Genomic DNA, 21,915 nt, shown 5'->3' on the forward strand with positions numbered 1-21,915 from the left:
TTTACGTTATTTCCATTGCTGTTCAAAGTGTAATCAAGTTAATGGAGGTTGGCCTCTGGAGGTAGTTTCTCAAGGGGCTTGGTAACATTTTTGGGCAGTTAAGACCGTATTTCTCGGAACATCGTACAGATTTCTCTATCCGCAAACTGGAGTTTGAGTGTCGTCCCAGGCCAATCTTTCCAAATAGGCAATATTGGAATGACGAGAAATCTGTACCGAAGCTGATACTCTTCACTCATGGCTCCAAAATGGAATCGGAGGAGATCAAATCTCTTGGGCGTGCAAGGAACATTTCTCTAGCCTGGGTTCCTGGACTTAGAAATATAGAGGCAAATGAAATTGGTGATGAGAGACCTCAGAGACCTCCTTAGATCGTGCGGATTACATTAGACATTAGATATCTGCCTGTTGAAAGTCTCATAGTGGTATCAAACCGGCGCTTTAGTGCTACTTGAGGAGTGCCAGAGCGGTACTTCAACCATTTCACCTTCACCTACCTACCTCTGCTTGTGTGTTGAAAGACAAGCCGCGTATGTCCCTAATGAAAGTATGAAAGGAATTTCGCAAAGAAAGATTTTCGCATGACAAAAATAAATTATGCGAGGCGGGTGCGCATTTATTGATTTTTTGTTGATCTAATGTCTACTTTAATTTTATTTTTAAGTCTTCATAAATACTACAGTTAAAAATTTAATATGACGCTAATGTGAAATCTTCACAATTCACAGTGCAGAGCAGCCTTCTAATTCCTTTTACTTCCGCAAGTGTACCACCAATGCTGCCGTTGCACTACCAGTTTTCCATTGCTTTCATATTTCCTTTTCAGTTTTTTTTCATTTTCGCCTGAGCACCTAGCCAAAAACACATCATTATACGGGCACACATTTCCACAGCACCTTCACTCAGACCTCTTACAACCGCTGCAGCTCCATGGCAAAGCGAAACAGCTGCGACGGCGCTGCATTACGGCAATGACTGACAACCAACACATCGCTTAGCGGATTATCGAGACATAGCTGCGTCTGCTGGTGCACCAGCCAACCGCCACGTCTGAGCCAACGTTGACTCTGATTCTCCGCCTCCTCATTCTCACTGTGATTGCGCCCATTTTCATCGGCATCCTGGCCAACGCATGACTGCAACACCACACGAAAATGCGATGCGCGCGTCGAACTCGTCAGCAACGTCGAACGTTTCGGTATTTGCACTACATTGAGACACGCACCGGAACTCGCCTGCAATTGGGAATTTCGTCTATGCAGATACCAATGCGTAACGTCACTGCGAAAGCAGCTACTCATATGCAACTGACTGGCCTGGTGGTCATCGTCGATGTTGGTGGCACGATTGGTGATTTGCAAACAAAGCTCGGCGGAGCTTAGAGTGCCAAATGCGATGAAGTCATCATTGGGTAGTCTGAAAGTGGTGAAAAACAAACGTGCAAACAAATGAGCACGCACACACACACACACACACAACTACACCCTAAGGTGATTCAATGGAAGATGATTTCTGATCAAAAAACAAAAACAAACAAAAAAGAGATGGTGAAGAGCAATGGTTACTGATACAAATGAAAACCACGTAGATGCTTGTATCGATGTGTTGTTGTGTTGTTGTGCTGCTGTGTGTTGAGTGATGGCTTTGGCTTACGCACTTGAGTTGTGGGAAAACATGCAGCAAATACCAGGAAAATGGCCGGCAATTGAGTGCACTTTTCAATTGATAACTGAGCTGTATGTCGGTGAAGTTAACGGGGATATGTTTTGCAGCTGGTTTGGAGGCATAAAAGAAGTATTTGTAGGCGTCCAGCCATGTTTCTGCGATGATTTTGGAATTTCTGTTGAAAGATAAAGAAGGAGGGCTTACATTTGGAGTGCATTAAAGGGACAACTTGAACCATTTCAATTAAGAAATTTAAGAAATTTTCAACTGAAACTTGCAACAGAAATTTTGTTGTAAATTCTAAAATAAATATTTATCTCTTAATAAGTGTGTGTATGGATATTATAGGCGAGGGGCGTTTAATGTGTTCTCGTTGCATTACTTAATGGCACAAATACAAAGTCTTACATAACTATGGTCATTGATTAACAAAGAATATCAAAATGACTGGCGCTCCAATGTTGAAGAAAATCTAACACCGCGCTTTGATTAAATTCTTTACAATACAAAGAAAAAGTGAAAAAAAACGTTCTCGTATGAGTGGCGCCTGTTTATTGTAATAATATTAATTATTATTATTTATTACTTTTACTTCGTATCAAGGGTGCCTTCAGCTGGTTCCATTCCAGAACTCTTGAAGATTAGTGTCACCTATCAAAAACACCTTATGGTGTAGGAGCAGGAGTAGTGGGGCCAGAATCCACAAATCATTCACTCTCACCAGGGACACCACCATCTTCCAAGTGGAACTATACGCAAAAATAGAGCAGCAAACATCATGCAACGTAGAAACCACAAGAGAGTAAAGATCAAAATACTCTCGGACAGCCAATCAGTTCTAAAAGCTTTAGATAGCTATACCTACAACTCAAAAACCCTGTAAGAATGCCACAAGGCACTCAATAACCTGGCAAAAACAAAAACAATGTCTCATGAATTTGGGTACCAGGACATGAGGGATATGACGGCAACGAAAAAGCAGACTTTCAAGCAAAAAGGGGCAGATGTAAACTTCATCGGACCTAGTCCCATGTTCGGATTCAACAAAAACAGCCTTAAACAAAAAGTAAAATACTGGGCCAAAACTTTATTAAGTCAGCATTGGAACAACGTAGTCTTAGACACTCCAAAAAGTTCCTAAGTTTCAATGCTAAAAGAGCTAAGATGGTCCTCACGCTAAACAAAAAGAGCATTCGCACTCTCACATGCGCCCTCACGAGTCACTTCACCTGCAACAAACACCTACATAAATTAGGCATAACTAACACCAGCACCTGCAGATTTTGCTGCGAAGATGAGGAGTCTATAGAACATCTCATCATCGAATGTCCGGGGTTGACGCATAGAAGAAAAAGGTTTCTAAACAAGTTCATGCTTACAGATGAAGACCTTCAATCACTCCCTCAGAAGGAGCTGGTACAATTCATAAGCATACTTAACAGTCAATAGACAGCATAGGGTGCACAATAGATCAATATGGTCGCAGTGCTAAAGGGCTATACCTTAACCCTTTACTACCATTAACCATTAACCAGTGTAATCATTAGTGTAATCCTACTAAAAACATATCCGCGGAGCATCTCTGCAGAAATATTGTCAACACCAGCTGATTTTTCGGATTTCATCGCCTTAATACAACGTAGAGTCTCTCTTGCCAACAAGTGCTACTTTGGCCTTTGTACTCTTTCGACGAACAAAACGAACACTCCACACATTCGTATGGCACAGAAACTTGGACGATGAGAAAGATTCTGGGGAAAATTTTGCACGTTAGCGTTGGCGAGTATCATAAGCGATGGAACAATGAGCTGTATGAGCTTTACGACGACATAGACATAGCGCAGCAACATAGACAATGATCGGGATCGTTTGAAGTACTCGATGCGGGACCAGCTGGTGATAGGATAGGAAGAGGAAGGCCTCCCCTGCGTTGGAAAGATCAGGTGGAGAAGGACTTAGCTTCACTTGGTGTTTCAAACTGGAGCCGATTAGCACGAGAAAGCAACGACTGAAGCGCTTTGTTTAATTTGGCGAAAACCGCGTAGGTAGCTATCGCGCCAACCAAAAAGAAGGAGAGTCACTTTACGGGCGCAGTCGTAGAAGAAGCTTGTTATCAATATTGTAGCTTTCGCCGCATCTTCAGCGATGAAGTTAGTGAATTTACGTTTGTTTCTTCTGCATAGATGTTTCAAGAAATTACTAATTTCGGAGAATGGGCGTCGTGCTGCAATCGTGGCATGTCACGCTTTAACTCCATTTGTGTCTGCCTTAGCCTCTCTGCGCGGGTCCCTGGTTTTAATAAAAGCGTTTTTGAAGAGAGACCACTGACCCTCATGCGAATTTGGGTCAATCTGTTCGCTAGTTTGATAAGATTCCGATGTTTAATGAAGTTGTGTCTCACAGATGTATCCTTTAGCTATTGAATATTAAGCCGCGGCTTGGCATTTCATTCTCCTGTTTTGGTTTGAGGCAACTTAATCCGCATTGAGGCCGTAACAAGGTGGTGGACAGAACCAATGCCTGCAATTTCTTTTGTTACTTGGCCACATACGACTAAGGCAAAGGTGGTCATTCTGGATCTGGATTTTTTTTCATCTGAGCACAACTATGCCACTTTATTCGTGTTTCTATTAGGTGGTAAAGTTTCTTCGATAAGAAGCTTACAATTGTTGCATAATTCAGTGAATAGTTCATCACAAGAGAGTGTGTATCATAATTTTGCAGCTTTATTATCTACAATTCAAAAGTGGTCCAGTGACTTTTAAGTGGACAAAAAAGTGAAAAGTATTAAAGGTGACTCTTGCTCACGCGGTTTCATTACTGCCGTTACAGAAGAAACTGCGCAAAAAGTTGAGAAACTTGTATTGGAAGGCAGCTGAGTAAAGGTTAAATAATTAGCAGCATAAAAGAGGCGGCCGTCGTAAACGAATGGGTTGGTGCGTGACAACCATTTCTTTCTAATAGGTGTCGCCCCTCGACGGGAAATGGCAAATCTCCGAGAGCATTTTTGCAATTGAAAAAGCTTCACATAAAAAGCATTTGCCACTCGAAGTCGGCTTAAAACTGTAGGTTCTCAAAAAAACTGTGAATGGAATGCTAAACAAATTTTTTGAAGCTCTTTGAGAAAAGGGGTATTTTCAACCTTATTGTTACTGAAGATGAAACATCAACTCATTGTAAATGCCGGTGTGTTGCTTCTTCAAGAAAACGCTTTTGTTCAGGCAGCTAGTATTTTGAAGACCGCTGTACGAAATTTTTGCATCAAAGAAATCAATCATCCACCATATAACCCAAACCAGATCCCTAGTGATTAATTTTTGTTCCGGAATATGAAAAATTATCTTGGTGGAAAAAAATTTTCTGACGATCAGGAACTCAATGCGGCATAAACGCACCTTTTTCACATAAGGAGGAAAGATATATTTTAGAATGCATTGGAAAATTTATTTCAAGATACAGCAACTATTATGAAGGAAAAATGAAAATATTTCGAATTTAATTTGAATTTGAAATTTTTCATAATTATACTGAGCAAATATTGAACACCCCTCGTAAGAACATAGGTACATATAATATACTCGTACGTAAGTTTATGTTTGCAAAATCACATTTGACTTGCAGAAGCCTTATCACACATATACATACATTCATACAAACATAGCCCACTGCAACGCCTACACAAATTACGGTTATTCTCTCGAGGTCATCGCTCACCTTAGATACGTTGTCTGGCTATCGCTGCCATTGGGAAAACGGAATGGATGCTGTTTGCGAAAAATATGTCCAACCCGACTGCAGGGCACAATCTCGATTTGACCGCCACAAAGCCACAATTTAATGGAGAATTCAATGGACTCGCCACCCCAGGTCTATAAAGAAAAACGAAAAATGCATTAGAAGTCGAAAAAAATTAAAAAGAAATTGTCTGGGTACATTCGGCTGATGTGGACGAAAAATCAACAGTAATACGTATGTATGTTTGTTTACACATATGGATAATATTTCGATATTTGGAGAGCAGAAAAATCCATTTTGTGTTGCAACTTCATACTATTTTTTTCCCCCTAAAACGTGGCAATAGACATAAATATGCGAGGTGTTTTCAGAAAGACTTTGTATTTTTCACGAAAAATATTTATTTATTCATCATTGTATATTTTTTCGCCTTATAAGTACTCCTTTCTAAGTGTCAATTCTGCATCGATCCAACTATGAATTGACGACTTCATGAGGTCTACCCATAGAAGACGTCGGTCTGAGTTGGGCTCATGCAGAGTAGCCAAGTGCTTTGTGATAGAACCAAACAGAAAATTAACGACCTTCGTCGTAAAACTTAGTAGGTAGCAACTGAGAATACTGGTGGGTGTAATCACTGGGCACGATCTATGACCTATGGTGGGTGTAATCACAAGGCAACTATGACGAGCATATGATTCCCATCGGCGACCATAGAAATCATTGGCGACCCCATATGTCTGCCCTGTCTTGAGAATGAGGGCACTGCAGTGCATTTTCCCTGTAGCTGTCCGGTGTTTTCTTAAATCAGAGTTATGCTTATGGGTTGCGATGCACTGAGTATGGATAAAGTTCATACCTTTCTTCTTCCGGATCTCTTTAGAGTCATTAGTGAATCCAAAAGATTTCCGACACATCTCAGATCAATTTTTCCGTGCATCTATCCTGTCTCTCTATTATTTCTACTGTGATCTAAATATTTGGGTGTAGTGCAATGGCCTTCATGACTGAATGCTGGGACTTATACAACCCCCACATATCTAATCTAATCTAATCTAATCTAATCTAATGTAATCTAGTCTAATCTAATCTAATCTAGTCTAATCTAATCTAATCTAGTCTGATCTAATCAAATCTAGGTTAATCTAATCAAATCAAATCTAATCTAATCTAGGTTAATCTAATCAAATCTAGTCTAATCTAATCTAATCTAACTTTATCCCACTTATGCATAATAAAATCCTCGAACCAACTTTGACTAAAAAGGGTCTTGGTACCTCGCGGCCCTTTACTCCTTAATGGAATGATAATAATATATGTATATACAGCACTAGATCTTCCAACGATACGGATTTTAACTCAACAATTGTGGTTAGTCTCCGTCCTTTAGTGGGTCTCTTCAGTACCAAAAAAAGTCGCAGAACAGTGCAAAAGATTGAGAGATGACACTACAACAACGTCCATACTTCTGCTGGAAAGGAACACGAACCAATGCCAAGTCTCACCGCGTGGATGACCAACATGGAATGCGCGATATAGAAATTTATACAGAACTATATATAAGTAAAGGAGACTTTGGATGCTAAGCGGAGAATGTCCGTTAAGGACAGGTGCAGGAAGCTTAGGCTTTTTTAATCATAGAAGTTACCTCCAGGGCCTCCGATCCAGCTGTTGTTACAGAAGGACTCGCGACTTATCAGTGCCTCCTTACTTATCAGTTCCTTTACAGTGCTCACTGATTAGTCACGAAGTCTATTTTTCTAAAGGGTTTTCCCCATTCCCTATTTGTTGAATGGATTGCGCTATCGAGAGATGATTAATGATTTTTTATGGTCGGAATTGGATGGTATTGATCTGGACAACGTTTATTTTTAACAAGACGGCGTTACGTGCGACACACGCAACAAAGCCATTACTATTTTACGGGAAAAGTTTTCGGACCGTGTCATCTCTCGAAGCGGTGATCACAATTGGCCACCGAGATCTTGTGATTTAACACCTTGTGACTTTTTTCTTTGGGGCCACGTGAAAGAGAAAGTCTACGCCAACAGCCTAGAGTCAATTCAAGACCTCAAAGATGGAATTTCTGAGGCTGTCGAGGGCATAGGGCAGCCACTTTGCGATTCGGTTAAGGAAAATTTCATGAAAAGGATATTGTCCTGTAAGCATGGTCGTGGTGGTCATTTCACTGATGTTATTTTCCACGGTATACCTTCCTCTTTACAATGAAATAAAAATCCGATCATTTATATTACAAAAATAGCATTTCTCTTTGAACATCAAAATAACATCTCTTATTGGAAAACCCTTTAGAAGCAGACCACAGATAGTTAAGTGAATCCGAATATTCTCACTTCATGGCGAAACCACCTCACACATCCCATATCTAGCTAACGAATCTACCCAGCAGCTACCTGTAATGTTATTCTGAGCAGCTGTCCATATGAATTAAACTTCAATGTATTCATTTGCGGTCCGATTTTGAGCTCATCATTAATCATATGGTCCTTCTTGCCACTTGATAGCCGGAGTAAATGTTTATTTGTTGTTGCTTCTTTAATTGCGATTCCCTCTACTTAGAACAAACAACAGAGGTCCAATAGCCTGAACTTGAGCCCCACCAACCTTTTCGTGCAACATCGAAACTCCCGTGAGCAGATTCTCTAGACCAGGGAACAAGGGAACAGATTCAAGATTACAAGGTTTGACCAGCCGCAGCAATATTGCGAGAGTAATTTTGGTTGTTATGTCAGAGGAGACTAGCCAGAGAGAGGGAGGCGAATGGAATGAAAACAAATGTATAAAGTGAGGTTAGGTGAATACAATTAGTTTTCTTCTTGTTCAGTTGGAAAACAAAGTAGCATGAACAGGCGCTGCATTGATTTTACAGTAAATCTTCAAAGTCTCTGGGTGTCTCTCCACCGTGTTCTCGAGTCCTACTGCACCCCATACATTCTTCCCTTGAAGAAATGTGAATGTAGAATGAGAGTGCGAATTGAGGTTTCTAAGTATACTGGAGTGTTCGTAACTTAGCTCAAACTTGCAGACTGAGCCTCTCAGTCTGATTGTGGCACAAGCTGAGACACGTCCATGGAAGCCACAGTTAGCACAGCAAATGTTTTGAAATTTGAGACTCGGTTACCTATTTTCATTTTCCCAGCCCTCCATTCTTTTCTTGTCGGAAATTGTAAAAGGGTTCGAATTTTGAAGTCGCAAACCGACAAAATATAATCCGTGCTAGCGTTTAAGTCAGCTTTGATTTCATTAAGCCCATTTTGACTTTACTCAAGATCGCTGTATATCCATTACGGCTCCCATTGCACCTATATGTGTAATTTTTGAGGACTTACAGTGGTTGGAGTTGGAAATCCAAGTGCAACCGTTTCGGAAAACCGTTGTTCACACCGTTCGATACATCCCAGCAGGGTAGACATTGTGAAAATAAAACATCGAGTATTAAATAACCTTTTGAGGGATAACAAATTTAGTAAACACACTAGCGGCTCTATGACAGTTAAGACTGTTTGTTGTGTGTCTTCAATTACGCGATTTTAAGTTTTTCTAATAAAACAAAAATCATTGCAAAATATTAAAGTATTGGACAGCATCTTTTGAAATCCCTTTTAAAATAACCCCACTTTTTCAGTTGCTAGGATTAACACTTACCTCTAGCAAAGGGTTGAAGCCGTTCAGTTTGAAAAACCAATCTCGGGAGATCATAAAAATTCCGCCAGCAAAGGTAGGACTTCTGAAAATCAAAACCAAAAAGAAATATAAAATTTTCAATTAAAAAACTTCTAACTGTATTATATTATTTGTAAAACATAAAAGATAAACTTTGAGTTACGCTCGTCAACACAAATTTTCACTCCGAATTGTCGTTATTTGTCACTTTGAGGTCGTGCTTTGTACCATTTTGGACGGTTGGGTGGATGGATTGGACAAATAAATGTATTTTTCATGTGTTTCAATCAAATCGAATTCATTATTTTCTGTTTTTGTTTTTGTTTAAGAATTACTATTATACGGAAAGCGGACACTCTTAATATTCGATTTTGCCTATTTAAAAAACTTACCTTACTTCTACCAAAATTTAGTTCATAGTGAGTTTTTATTTGAGAAACAATAATTGCAATGGAAGTTTTGCTGTAGATTTTGTAAATTCATTAAATTTGCTTATAATTTTATTACAGCTTACCAAAGTGTCTTAAGGTCCTCTTATATATATATACATATATATATATATATATATAGCTCCTCCTCCTATTTGTGCCATGCGTCTTGCTATTGTTCCACAAATGGAGGGACCTAAAGTTTTAAGCAAATTCCGCACGGGAAATAGTTTGGACGAAGAATTTTTCATGGCGAAAATACACTCGGAGGTTTGCTAATACCTGCCGAGGGCTGACCGCTAGAAAAAACTTTTTCTTCATTATGGTGTTTCACGTAGATCGAACCAACGTACTTCTTATGATGAAACTCAAAAAAATATGGGGGTCACCATCAAAAAAAAAATATATTAAAATAATTGAAATTTGTGCAGATACTTCAGCTAGTTCTAGAAAAATTAAAAGACTCTTAATTCAAAACAAATTTGCCACTTGGAAAATTTTCCTTTTTCTTTTAATGTAAGTCTTTTTTTCGGATATTTTTTTAATTTAATATTTTTTTTTTTTTTTAATTTTTGTCGCGTGCACCCTTAACTAAGAAACTTTGACCGACTGACTTCAATTTTTTTATAAATAATATAGTATCCGAATACTGCATTTGGTTTTTTTGTTAGGTTAGGTTAGGTTTGGCAGCCGCATCGCACATAGAGACAACGATGCCACTTAGACTACGAAAGGGGCCCGTTGTGAGCCGCGGGTGCTGGGCTACATTTCCCTCTCCATATTGAATCATCCTGAGCTTTTGACAAAGCGTAAAAGGTTGTTGATACCTAAAGTGCATAGATCATCCATAGCTTTTCAGAAGTAGGATCTTAAATATCGGTTCCTGCTTCTGGCTAGAGCTGGGCATGTGCCAAAAAGGTGTTGAATTGTTTCCAACTCTTCCTCTTTTCTGCAGCTACGACAGAAATCATGCAGGTAAACGCCTTATCTCATTGCGTGATTTCCTATGTGACAATGTCCTGTGAGCTCCCCTACTAAGGTCCTGATTTGAAGTCTACTCAGCTTTATAATACTCTTGGACAGACGTAAATTTAGCCTTGGCCATGTTTGCCTAGCAATTTCACAGGTGTTAACGCTAATCCATCTTTTTTTTGTACTTTTGTGAAAATGTTTAATATAAAACCAAAACGCGTTTTTTACGCAAATATAAGTTTTTTTCCTCTGATTAACTTAATTTTTTTACAAATAGTTTTCGAATGTATTTTTCTTTTTTATTTTCTGTTTTTTTTTATTAATATAGAATTTTATTTTTGAAAGTTTTTAAATATTTTTGTTTTGAAAATTTTGGATTTTGTTTGTTTTAAAAAATTTAATTTTTTGGTTTTAAGAATTAAAAATTTTTCTCGAATATGCATTTCGAAAGTCAGTCGGACTTCAGATTCAGTCTGATTTTTGATTTTGACCGATTGACTTGTATTATTTTATAAATATTGTAGTTTTGGGAGGATTTTTGCTATTTTGTTTTAATTTTTGGTTTTTGAAAGTCTTTTTCTTTTTTATTTCCTTTTTTTTAAATTAGAATTTTATTTTTGAAAGGTCTCAATTTTTCGTTCTGAAACTTTTGTTTGTTTTGAAAAATTTAATATTTTGGTATTGAAAAAAACGCGTTTTTCTCGAATTACATTTTATAAGGCGGCCAACTCTCAATTCAAAAAGATCTTCACCGATTGACTATAATTCTTTTTATAAATAATTGTCGGATGATTTTTCCTTTTTTCTTTTTTCTTTTCTTTCGAAAATTTTTTTTTTCTTTTTGCAAATATGCATTTTTTTTGCTTGAAAATTTTTAATTTTTTTTTGATAATTTAAAAAGAAAAACTAGTTTTTCCCGAATATACATTTATCAAGGCGGTCGAATGATTAATTTACAAAAATCTTGACCGAAATGGCTTGCATTTTTTTATTAATTATATTCTGACGATTTTTACGTTTTTTTGTTTTTTGAAAAATTTTTCGTTTTTTTAAATCTTTGTTTTTTGGGAAATTAAGAATTTTTGTTTTTGAAATTTGGAATTAATAAAAAAACGTGACTTTGAATGGATTCTTTTATAAATAGCTTTCCCACGATTTTTGCTTATTCCTGTTTTGAAAATTTTCCGTTTTTAGTTACGAATTTTTTGTTTTTGTTCGTTTGAAAATTTTGATTTAAAATTGATTTGATTTTTGTCCAATATTTATTTTGCAAGGCGGTACGAATCTTAATTGAAAAAAAATTTAATAGACTTGCTTTTTTTCATAAATAATTTTTGGACGATATCTGTTTTTTTCTTTTTCTTCACAATTTTTTTGCTTGTGAAGCCAACATTTTGTTTTATACTTTATTTAATCTGGATATTTATTGTCACGTAGATTCTCCGATAGAAATTTGGCCGCGCTCCAATTCCAGGTTGGCAGAGCGCGCCTTGATATTTTTCTATAAATGCAGGGTTCTATATTTTTAAGACGCCTCCGAACGGCAGATGGTTTTTCATGAGGCGCTTTTAGGAAAAGCCTTTTCTATCACTTGGATCCGAAACCGAAGCCCTCCAAATATTAGTCACGCACAAGCCATTTGGCTATAGCGGCCAGTTACTTTATCACTAACAAAACAATTTTTTAACATTTTATGAAAAAAACGCAATAAGGAATAATTTTTAGGAATTGAAATTGCTTCTTTACTTCCCGCCGAAAAAAGAACCGAAAATATAAATTTTTCTTCTTACGCCACAGTGGCTTAGCTCAGTGGCCTTTAAGCAAAATTTTAAAAGAATATCTGATTTAGTACTTTTAAATTGGAAATCAACGAAAAGGAAACCAGCATTACAAAATAAATGTCAATTGCGTTGTGGTGAGCAAAAGTGAAAATGTAGTAAAGTGTGAGTAAATTACTTGAATGCCTTTGCGGCGTTATTTGTGTCGCGACGAATTCGCGCTCCGCTGAATCGGTGACCCTCCCAGCCGTATTGCCGTAAATATGCGGTTTTCGCATTTATAAATTGCGCTGATTGTTGTCGTCGCTGTCCTTGTTGCTGTTGTTGTTTTGATTGTGCTGAGCGTGGTCGCGGTATCCAATGAAAATGTAAATTCCAATCGAAACCACCCATGAGATTCTTGGAACTCTCTGTATACTCCAATGACTCGGCATCAATGCTATCCAGCACGGGACTAACCGCCACCACACCATCGCTATCGCCACCGCCTTCGGCCAAACGTTCCAGTAAAGGCTCCAGCCAACCTACATTAACCTCGCAATGACTATCGAGAAAGAGTAAATAATCGCCGGTGGCAAGGCGGGCGCCACGATTACGTGACTCAATCACACCCGAGCGACGCGCATTACGCGCTGTTTTAATTGTAACTTGCGGGAGAGGGGAAGTGGCATATGATGACTTGGAATGCGTGACAGAAGATTTTGTGGTCAGCGGTGATGAGAAATTGCGCATAAATGGTGGTAGCTTGAGGCGAAGCAGTGCGGGCAGCAAATCGACTGGGGGAAAAAAGTACAAAAAAAAAAACAAAAAAAAATTGTGTAGTATTTTCTTGCTTTTGGTTTAAAATTTACAAATGCGCGGCGCTGATTTCAAACGAAACAGCTTCATTCAATACGTCTGTTCCATTTACACGCACAGCCATGGCGTATACGCACCATCTTCACTGCAATCATCGATCAGTATCAGCTCGTGCAGATAGCGCGGCGGCGTGCGTAGATACAACGCCATGATGGTGCGTATGAGTGCGGAGCGCGCTTCGTTGTGAAACGCGATGATGACGGAGATGCGTGAGTGCGTGCGCTGAGTAGCGGTCTGACGTAACGAACGGGCGGTGCAGCTGCAATGAAGCGTAAGTGAGGTGATGTTTAGAATTTGTGTTTTGTATGCACGAACGCACCTGCCATCACGTGTGTCGGGTAGCGCGCGAAAAGCGCCAATTACATCGCTCCGTCGTACATTGTAATGGTAAAATTCCCACAGGTCCGATTGAGAGCGCGCTGGTGTTGGCAGTGCGCTAGCAATAAATTCATGCACCGCCATGACATCGGTGACGCGCACGCGGTCCGCAGTATTGGGAAATACCTGCGGGAGGTAGTGAAAGAGACGCGACTGTTATAGATAGAGTTTGCGCTAAGGCGCTGACATTTGTTTTTTTTGCTTATTATTATAATTTTTTTTTTGTCTTAAATTCCTACTCATTCTTTATATATTCACTTGCGTCTGCTCGTAGCTCGCGAAGTCCGCATACTCGTACTCAATGAATTGTAGACAACAGAATAGGCAGGTCAGCAGTAGTAGCGCGATGGGAACCAGCAGAAATTGAGACCACCGTCGCGTCGTGGGCTTCATCACGCGCGCATTGTTCGCGTTGACAGGAACAATCCACGCGCTCTTGAAACAAATTTAACTAAGCTCAATACTTAAACATATATGTCGTCTTATACAAAATATAAATATGTATATCAAACACACTCGACCACTCCACCACTCACTCCACTTTTTGGCAACCTGCGAATAGAATCGCAATCCAGCAACTGACTTCATTTCTCCCTCATGCTTGCGCTACAACGCCTTCATCAATTTTCTAGTTCAATTTCCATTTTTTTATTTGTTTACTTATTGTTAAATTTCGTTTTTTCCATTTTCTATTAGTTTATATAGAACTGTTTGCTTCTGTTTTCTTGTTGTCTTTTCTCAAGGCAACAACACCAAATGGGAAGCTACATGACAAACCGGTATCGTATGTGTAAATATGTTGATATGAATTGAAATTATCACCCAATTGTGTCGTCATGCCGTAGCTTGTCGTTGTTGCTGCCGTCTGCCGTCTACCGTTCGCCGTTTGTCTGCTGCCCCCCGTTTTTCACTTGTCTAAGTCATGCGTTTGACCAAAGCAAAGTGGCGAAATGACATAGTGAAGCACAAAAGCTGAGCTGTTGGCCTTAATAATGAACGCTTTGACAGCAGAGATAAGATATTGGGAGTGCGGGCATACGTGGGTTTGTGTGTTCCCAGCAAATATTTATACTTGATTTATGTATATTCTGTTGAAAAAGTATCAACAATTTTTTTCTTATAGGATTATGAATACTTGAAATTTACAAGTACATTATTCCCCCCATTCCTATGCAAAATGTTCGAGTTGTTACGGTCAGAACTGAATAAGACAGAGGCTTTGTATTTCGCCTAACGATAAAACTGCCTATTAGAACAAATAATTTTGGTTCAATTCTCAAAAGCAGTAAAACTGATGGCTCAAAATCTTCTACGCAAAGGAATATTTTTAAAACTGAAATACTTTTCAACACAGAAATCTTCTATTTAATGGATATATTATTTTTCTGGATTTTTTTTGTTGGAAAAAAAATGTATTTTTCTGAAAGTTTTTTTTCTGTAATATTATTTTAAATTTTTTGGAAATTTTTAGAAAAAAATTGTGTTTTAATTTTAAATTTATTGGAAAATTGGAAAAAAAATTTTTTTCTGAAAGTTTTTTTCCTGTAATATTATTTTAAACTTTTTGGAAAATAATTTTTTTTTTTAATTTTTTAGAAAAAAATTTATTTTTAATCATAAATTTATTGAAAAATTGGAAACAAATTTTTTTTCTGAAATTTTTTGAAACAAATTTTTTCTGAAATTTTTGGAAAAAAAATTTAGTTTTAATTTTAATATAAATTTTTTGTAATTAAAACATAATAATATGTTTTAATTCTTTGGAAAAAAAGTATTTCTGTAAAATTTTTTTCAAGTTTCTGGAAAGCATTTCTTTTTTACATATTTTTCTGTTAACACAGTTCTAAATCTAATCTAAACACTTTCCAGCTTCCAAAAATTTTTTTGATTCAACTTTTCTGGAAAAAAATCTTAATTTTAACTTAAAATTTATTGCAAAATTGGATAACATTTTTTTTCTGAAATTTTTGGAACATTTTTTTTTTAATTTTGTAGAAAAATAATTAAATTTTACTTTAATATTTTTTGGAAAAACATCTTTTTTTAATATGCTTAAATTCCTTGGGAAACAATTTTTTTATGTTTTTTCTGTGAACATATTTTTGGAAAAAAATTTTATTTTAATTTTAAATTTATTGGAAAATTTTTCTCTTTTCATTTTTTTATAACTTTTTTAGGAAAAAGTTGTAATTGTAATTTAAATTTTAAATTAAAACATTTTGTTTTTAATATGTTTACATTCTTTGGAAAAAAACATTTTTTCTGTCAAATTTTATTTAAGTTTCTGGAAAGCATTTTTTTTTGACATTTTTTTCTGTTAACATAGTTTTTAAATCTAAACACTTTCCTGCTTCCAAAAATTTTTTTGATTCAACTTTTCTGGAAAAAAATCTTAATTTTAACTTAACATTTATTGCAAAATTGGATAAAATTTTTTTTCTGAAATTTTTGGAACATTTTTTTTTAATTTTGTAGAAAAAAATTTAATTTTACTTTAATATTTTTTGGAAAAACATCTTTTTTTAATATGCTTAAATTCTTTGGAAAACAATTTTTTTATGTTTTTTCTATGAACATATTTTTGGAAAAAATTTTAAATTTAATTTTAAATTTATTGGAAAATTTGGAACAAATATTTTTTTTTTTTAATTTTTTTATAACTTTTTTAGGAAAAAGTTTTATTTGTAATTTAAATTTTAAATTAAAATTTTTTGTTTTTAATATGTTTTAATTTTTTCCAAACAAATTCTTTTTTTTTGTAAAATATTTTTTAAGTTTCTGGAAAGCAATTTTTTTTTTACATTTTTTTCTGTTAACATAGTTTTGAAATTTAAAAACTTTACTGCTTCCAAAAAATTTTTTGACCAACTTTTCTGGAAAAAAAATGTTAATTTTAATTTAAAATTTATTGGAAAATCGGATAACATTTTTTTTCTGAAATTTTTTGAAAATTTTTTTTTTAATTTTTAGAAAAAAATTTTAATTTTAATTTTATTTTACAATTTTTTGGAAAAACATCTTTTTTTAATATGCTTGAATTCTTTGGAAAACAATTCTTTTCTGTAAAATTTTTTTTAATTTTCTGGAAAGTATTTTTTTCTGGGCATTTTTTTTTAACATATTTTTGTAATTAAAAACGTTCCTCCTTCCAAACATTTGTTTGATCCAACTTTTCTGGAAAAAAATGTACAAGAAAAAAAAATTAAAGAAAAATTAAATTAATTTACTAAAAGCAAAATATTTTTCTGGAAAACAATTTCAGTAAATATTTACTTTTGATCCATAAACTTTTTTCTTTTTCTGAAACTCCCAAAAATTTGCTTAATCCGAATTTTGTGGCAAATAATTTTCTTTCCTCGAATTTTTTTTTATTTTCTAATTGTTTTTCTGCAATTTTAATTCAAAATCTTTCTCTTCTTCCAAAACTTCCAAAGAAAAATGTTTCCAAATTTTCGGGAAAAAACATTTTTTTTTCTGTAAAACTTTTTACTCAAAATTGTTTGGAGAAAATTTTATTTTTCTGGATTTTTTTTTAGTTTTCTGCAAATTTTTTAATTCAAAAGTTTTTTACTGCTTTCATAATTTCCAGAAATTGGTAATCCAAATTTCCCGGAAGAAACTATATTAGTTTTTTTGGTGAAACTGTCTTAATCTAATCTGTCAGCAAAACAAAGTTTGGTTTTTCTGGAATTATTTTTACTTTAATCCAAAAACTTGTTTCTTATTTACATAACTTCCAAAACTTTTTTCAATCTAATTGTCCAGAAAAACATTTTTTTTTCTCGAAAACATTTTCTGTAAACAAAGTTTTTTATTTAAAAAACTTTTTCCTTCTTCCAAATAAATATATTTTTATCGATATTGTTTTTCTGGAAGTCTTTTTCATTACAGTAAAATTTATTTTTTCTAACATTTTTTTTCTCAAAAACGTTTTCCTTATAAAACTTCAAAAAAAAAGTTTTGATCAAAATTTTCCAGTAAACACTATTTTTGTTCTCTAAAACTTTTGTAATCTAAATTTTGCTTTTTGTAGAATTTTTTTTTTAATTTTCTGGAAAATCGTTTGTATCCAAAAACTGTTTCCTTCTTTCAAAACTTCCAAAATCTTTATAAACTAGATTTTCTGGGAAATTTTTTTTTCGGGAAAACATTTTTTTTTAACTTTTTTTTAATCCAAAAGCTGCTTTCTTCTTCCAAAACTTACAAACATTTCTTTAATCTATATTCTCTGGAAAACAAACATTTTTTCCTCGATTTTTTTTTTTTTAATTTTCTGTAAAAAATTTTTTCTCGAAAATTTTGCTTTCCAAAATTGATCCAAGTTTTCTGAAAAAACTATTTTTTCTTCTGTGAGTCTTGGTTAATCAATTTTTCTGAAAACGAAATTAATTTAAAAATGTAATTTAATTAAAAGTTAATTTTTTTTTTTAGTTTTAATTTAAAAAAAAGATTTTGTTTTCCAAAATTGATCCAAATTTTTTGAGAAAAACTAATTTTTCTTCTGTAAATAAGTTTTATTTTTTAATTTTAATTAAAAAAAAAAAATTTTTTGATTTATATTAATAAATTTTAATTTTAATTCGAAAAAGATTTTTTTTTTAGAATTTTTTAATATTTCTGAAAATTTGTTTTTAATCCAAAAACTTCTTCGTTTTTCCAAAACTTCCAAGAAATGTTTAATCCAAATTTTCCGGAACAAAAATATTTTTTTCTGTAACATGTTTTTAAGCTAAATTTTCTGCAAAAATTTTTTTTACAGAATTGTTTTTTTTGGGCAAAATTTTATTTCCTGTAAATTTTTTTTCTGTGATTTTTTTTTTCAGTAAGACATTTTTTAATTCAGAAACTATCGTTTGATATACTGAGAATCGACCACCCAGATTTTGATTTCGATTAGTTGCAGTTTCTTTTATTTATTCATTCAATGAAGTTCATCAAGCAATAATTTCTCACAGACTATTTAATAACAGTTTTTAAGCTTGCGCATAGTTCCTAGAAACTTAGTAAAATCTCAATCCGGTAAAGAAAAATCCAGAAAAATCCATTAATATAATTCGAAATCTGATTAAATTCATTAATAGCCCGTTCAGTGTCAATATGGAATGCCAGGAGCGCAAGAAGATTTCTCAGCGAAATATTAAAATTTACTTTCTCCACGCACACATTCACACCCATCTTGAAGAATGCAAAAAGTAAAAGCAAATGAGAGGATAAATCAGCTCTTATTTAACTAAAGCACGGTATAGGGTCCTATGAATGCAATGAGATATATATATGGTTGCGCTCTTTTTGTTTGGCACCGAGTTAATGGAGAGAATACCGGAAGATTGCCGCGTACCGCAAACAAATACAGCGAATATACGAAGGCTCTAAATTGCAATTTTAAGGTGTGCAGTTGGCCGCCGTAACCGAATGCTCTGATGTGTTACTACCGTTCAATAGTGCAAGAGTACGAAACATCGGGCAGGAAGCAGCCAATTATAGAGAAATTTTTGGATGTCACTGACAACTAATGACTGCTGTATAACAATGGAAAAAGTATCTTGTCACCCTATACACAAAGCTAAAATGTAAAAAACTAGCGAACGATCGAAAGTCGATTTTTAAGGCCGAACCGAACTTCGACAAATATGGCCAAAATCGAATTGAAAGTATTAAAGTGCTCAGATAGTAAGCAGACAAGAATATTTAAAATCCCAGAATTTTAATATTTAATAAATTCAATAACAAAATACCAAAAAAAGTTGCAAAAGTTTCAGTCACATCAATTGCAGCTTAAAATATTTACTTAGGCTTGTAAAAATAACACAAAAAACTTCTTTTTTTATACATGCATGAATTTTTTTTTAATATTCATAGTTGAGTAGTTTTTTATTCTACTGTAAAACCAATGGCTTATCGGCACCGAATATCGGTACAGGTCTGACTTGCATTATTGAACAACTACTGACCAGCCACACTCGACGGAGGAGCTCACAGATATTTGGAAGCAATTTTTTTCAACAGAAAATGTTGCCTTATACAAGATTATAAAAAATAATATAAAAATAAAATTTTATGCGATATTTTAACAAAAAAATATAAATAAACGTTCGGTCGAAGCTCGGTCGTTTTCTAATCATAGAATAGAGCGCGCCACACTGCTACTCCTACTTTACTAATTAAAGGTACTTATAGAAAATTCCAGTCATCCCATAATTATCCTATTTGATGCGTACTTTAAAGCCACCAACGGAAATCAGCACTACTGAGCGACAGCGTCTGACCAAACAGAAGATGAGCAGCATAAAGGCTGATAAGCGAACAAAAGCGGATCAAAAGAAAATATTTGAGTACCATCAAATTGACTACAACGAACGCACCAACTGTTGCAACTCAACCGAATGATACTGTTGGAAACATGGCAACAATAGGAATATCAAAACAACAACAAAAAAGTAATAAAGGCATAAAGCCAAAGGTGCTCAGCAACTAAGACAATGACACTGACAACAATGGAGGCAGCAGCAACATTCGGATTCGCTTCCGCAGTGAGTGAGCGAAATGAAGAAAAAAAAAAACACAAAACAACTACAACAATAAGCTCAAATTAATGCGCGAAATGCGAGCAGAGTTGGTTGGCAATGCAACGGAAACGGAAACGGAAATACGCAACAGACTGAAAAATCACATTTTTCATGGTATTTAATAAAGTACCAGCGAATGGAGGCGCCAAGCGGCAAACTAACTGACAAACTAAAAAAAAAAAAGCTGCCAGATATAAGAACTTCGCGGTTGGCCAGTAATAGTTGGGCTAAGAAAGAGAAGAGCGGAAGGGCAAACGAACGGTTGACAGACGTACGCGCAGCTCGCTAGTTGTTAAGCTTATGGTGTACAAACAACAACAAAAAGAACAAGAAGCAGCATAAAATTATTAACCAAGCACTTAGAGAGCCAGTTAAATGTAGGCAGCAGCGGCAGTGACAGTGGCAATGGCGCTATGAGTGAGGGCAGCGCTGATGAAGAGAACCATTTCAACTTTAGTTATTGCTATGCTGTGACTTTTGTTTTATTGTACTTCGCCATCTGCGTGCAACACCTGCAAAAACTTACGAGCGCTGGAGCAAGAAAAAACAAAATACAAGAAACTTCGAAAACAATGCTTGAGTTCTTAGTAAAATATGGAGTGTTGGCCACAATAGGAAACACACATACATACATACATACACAGGATAATAGAGTATAACTTACAAGTTGCCACAAACAATGGCGTGCACATAAATAGCAGTTGGCAATTGGAATTCAGCAAGTTAAAGGGAGCTTTTTCGGGACTTATAACCTGAAATCTTCGCCTCGCTGCTAAATGAAAGGCTTAAAGTATATTTGCGCGATATAATTGGGCCCTATCGAGCAGGTTTCGTGAAGAAGATCACCAAGCGAGATCACCGTCGTTCCACCAGACGTTTAATATGAGGCAAATTATGGAAAAATTCAACAAATGCGACCATCTCTTTAAATATTCCAAGTAACCATTTGATTCTGCTGATGGACAAAAACTGTGTAACGTACTTTATGATTTTAAATACTCCTCCTTAGCTTGGAAAACTGATTGAAATGACACTTTCAAATAGCAAAAACCGCGTAAAACTCTTTGGACAACTATCCGCCCTCTCTGTCACTAGCACCGAGGTGAAACAAGGTGCTCCACTTGCCTTAACTTTGTTCGCGTTTGATTTGAAGAAGACTGCCTGGAAGTCTGACATATAACGGTACTATTGGTAAAAAAAAGGCGGCTGCCGTAGCCGAATGGGTTGGTGCGAGACTACCATTCGGAATTCACAGAGAGAACGTCGATTCAAATCTCGGTGAAAGCACCAAATTAAGAAAAAAATTTTCTAATAGCGGTCGCCCCTCGGCAGGCTATGGTAAATCTCCGAGTGTATTTCTGCCATGAAAAAGCTCCTCATAAAAATATCTGCCGTTCTGAGTCGGCTTGAAACTGTAGGTCCCTCCATTTGTGGAACAACATTAAGGCGCACACCACAAATACGAGGAGGAGCTCGGCCAAACACCCAAAAAGGATGTACGCGCCAATAAGTTCCTCAAATAAGTTCTTCGGTTCCATAAAAAAAGTACAATTTTATAGTTTGAATTACATTTTTTATACAGTATAGTCTCCCTCAACAACAATATACTTCTTCCAACGAGATTCCAATTTATGAACTCCATCCCTGAAGTGAAAATCTGGAGGGGCTCCAAAATATGCTTTCATAGTCGTTATGACCTCATAATTTGATGAAAAACGCTTTCCACGCACGAATTCTTTTAGGTCTGGAAACAGATGGAAGTTGGTAGGCGCCAAATCTGGTGAATACGGTGGATGCTTCAACAATTCGCACTTTAACTCACGGATTTTAGCCATTGTCAGAATGCTCTTG

The 21,915-nt window shown here is 35.4% G+C and overlaps 1 protein-coding gene across 2 annotated transcripts; it reads right to left on the reverse strand.

Moving 5' to 3' along the window:
* Nucleotides 1–604: 604 nt before the first annotated feature.
* On the reverse strand, nucleotides 605–14,086 carry LOC128855913 (putative polypeptide N-acetylgalactosaminyltransferase 13). 2 transcript variants are annotated; one of them, XM_054091153.1, is made up of 9 exons: nucleotides 13,757–14,086; nucleotides 13,440–13,624; nucleotides 13,198–13,379; nucleotides 12,441–13,038; nucleotides 9,067–9,148; nucleotides 5,380–5,534; nucleotides 1,658–1,840; nucleotides 909–1,416; nucleotides 605–851 (listed from the first exon to the last, which is right to left on the reverse strand). In XM_054091153.1, the coding sequence occupies exons 1-8, from the start codon at nucleotides 13,889–13,891 to the stop codon at nucleotides 912–914; spliced, it is 2,025 nt and encodes a 674-aa protein (XP_053947128.1). In that variant the 5' UTR covers nucleotides 13,892–14,086; the 3' UTR covers nucleotides 605–851; nucleotides 909–911. The 2 variants fall into 2 exon arrangements, with proteins under 2 accessions (XP_053947128.1, XP_053947127.1); XM_054091152.1 differs by having other exon boundaries at nucleotides 605–1,416.
* Nucleotides 14,087–21,915: the final 7,829 nt, after the last annotated feature.

This window comes from Anastrepha ludens, chromosome 2 (assembly GCF_028408465.1).
Source record: "Anastrepha ludens isolate Willacy chromosome 2, idAnaLude1.1, whole genome shotgun sequence".
Lineage (NCBI taxonomy): Eukaryota > Metazoa > Arthropoda > Insecta > Diptera > Tephritidae > Anastrepha > Anastrepha ludens.

Coding starts and splice junctions, on each gene's coding strand:
- LOC128855913 (XM_054091153.1), bottom strand. CDS start 13,891: ATGAAGCCCACGACGCGACGGTGGTCTCAATTTCTGCTGGTTCCCATC. Junction 13,625..13,756: donor CGAGCTACGAGCAGACGCAA/GTGAATATATAA, acceptor TACCTCCCGCAG/GTATTTCCCAATACTGCGGA. Junction 1,417..1,657: donor CATGTTTTCCCACAACTCAA/GTGCGTAAGCCA, acceptor CACCACTTTCAG/ACTACCCAATGATGACTTCA.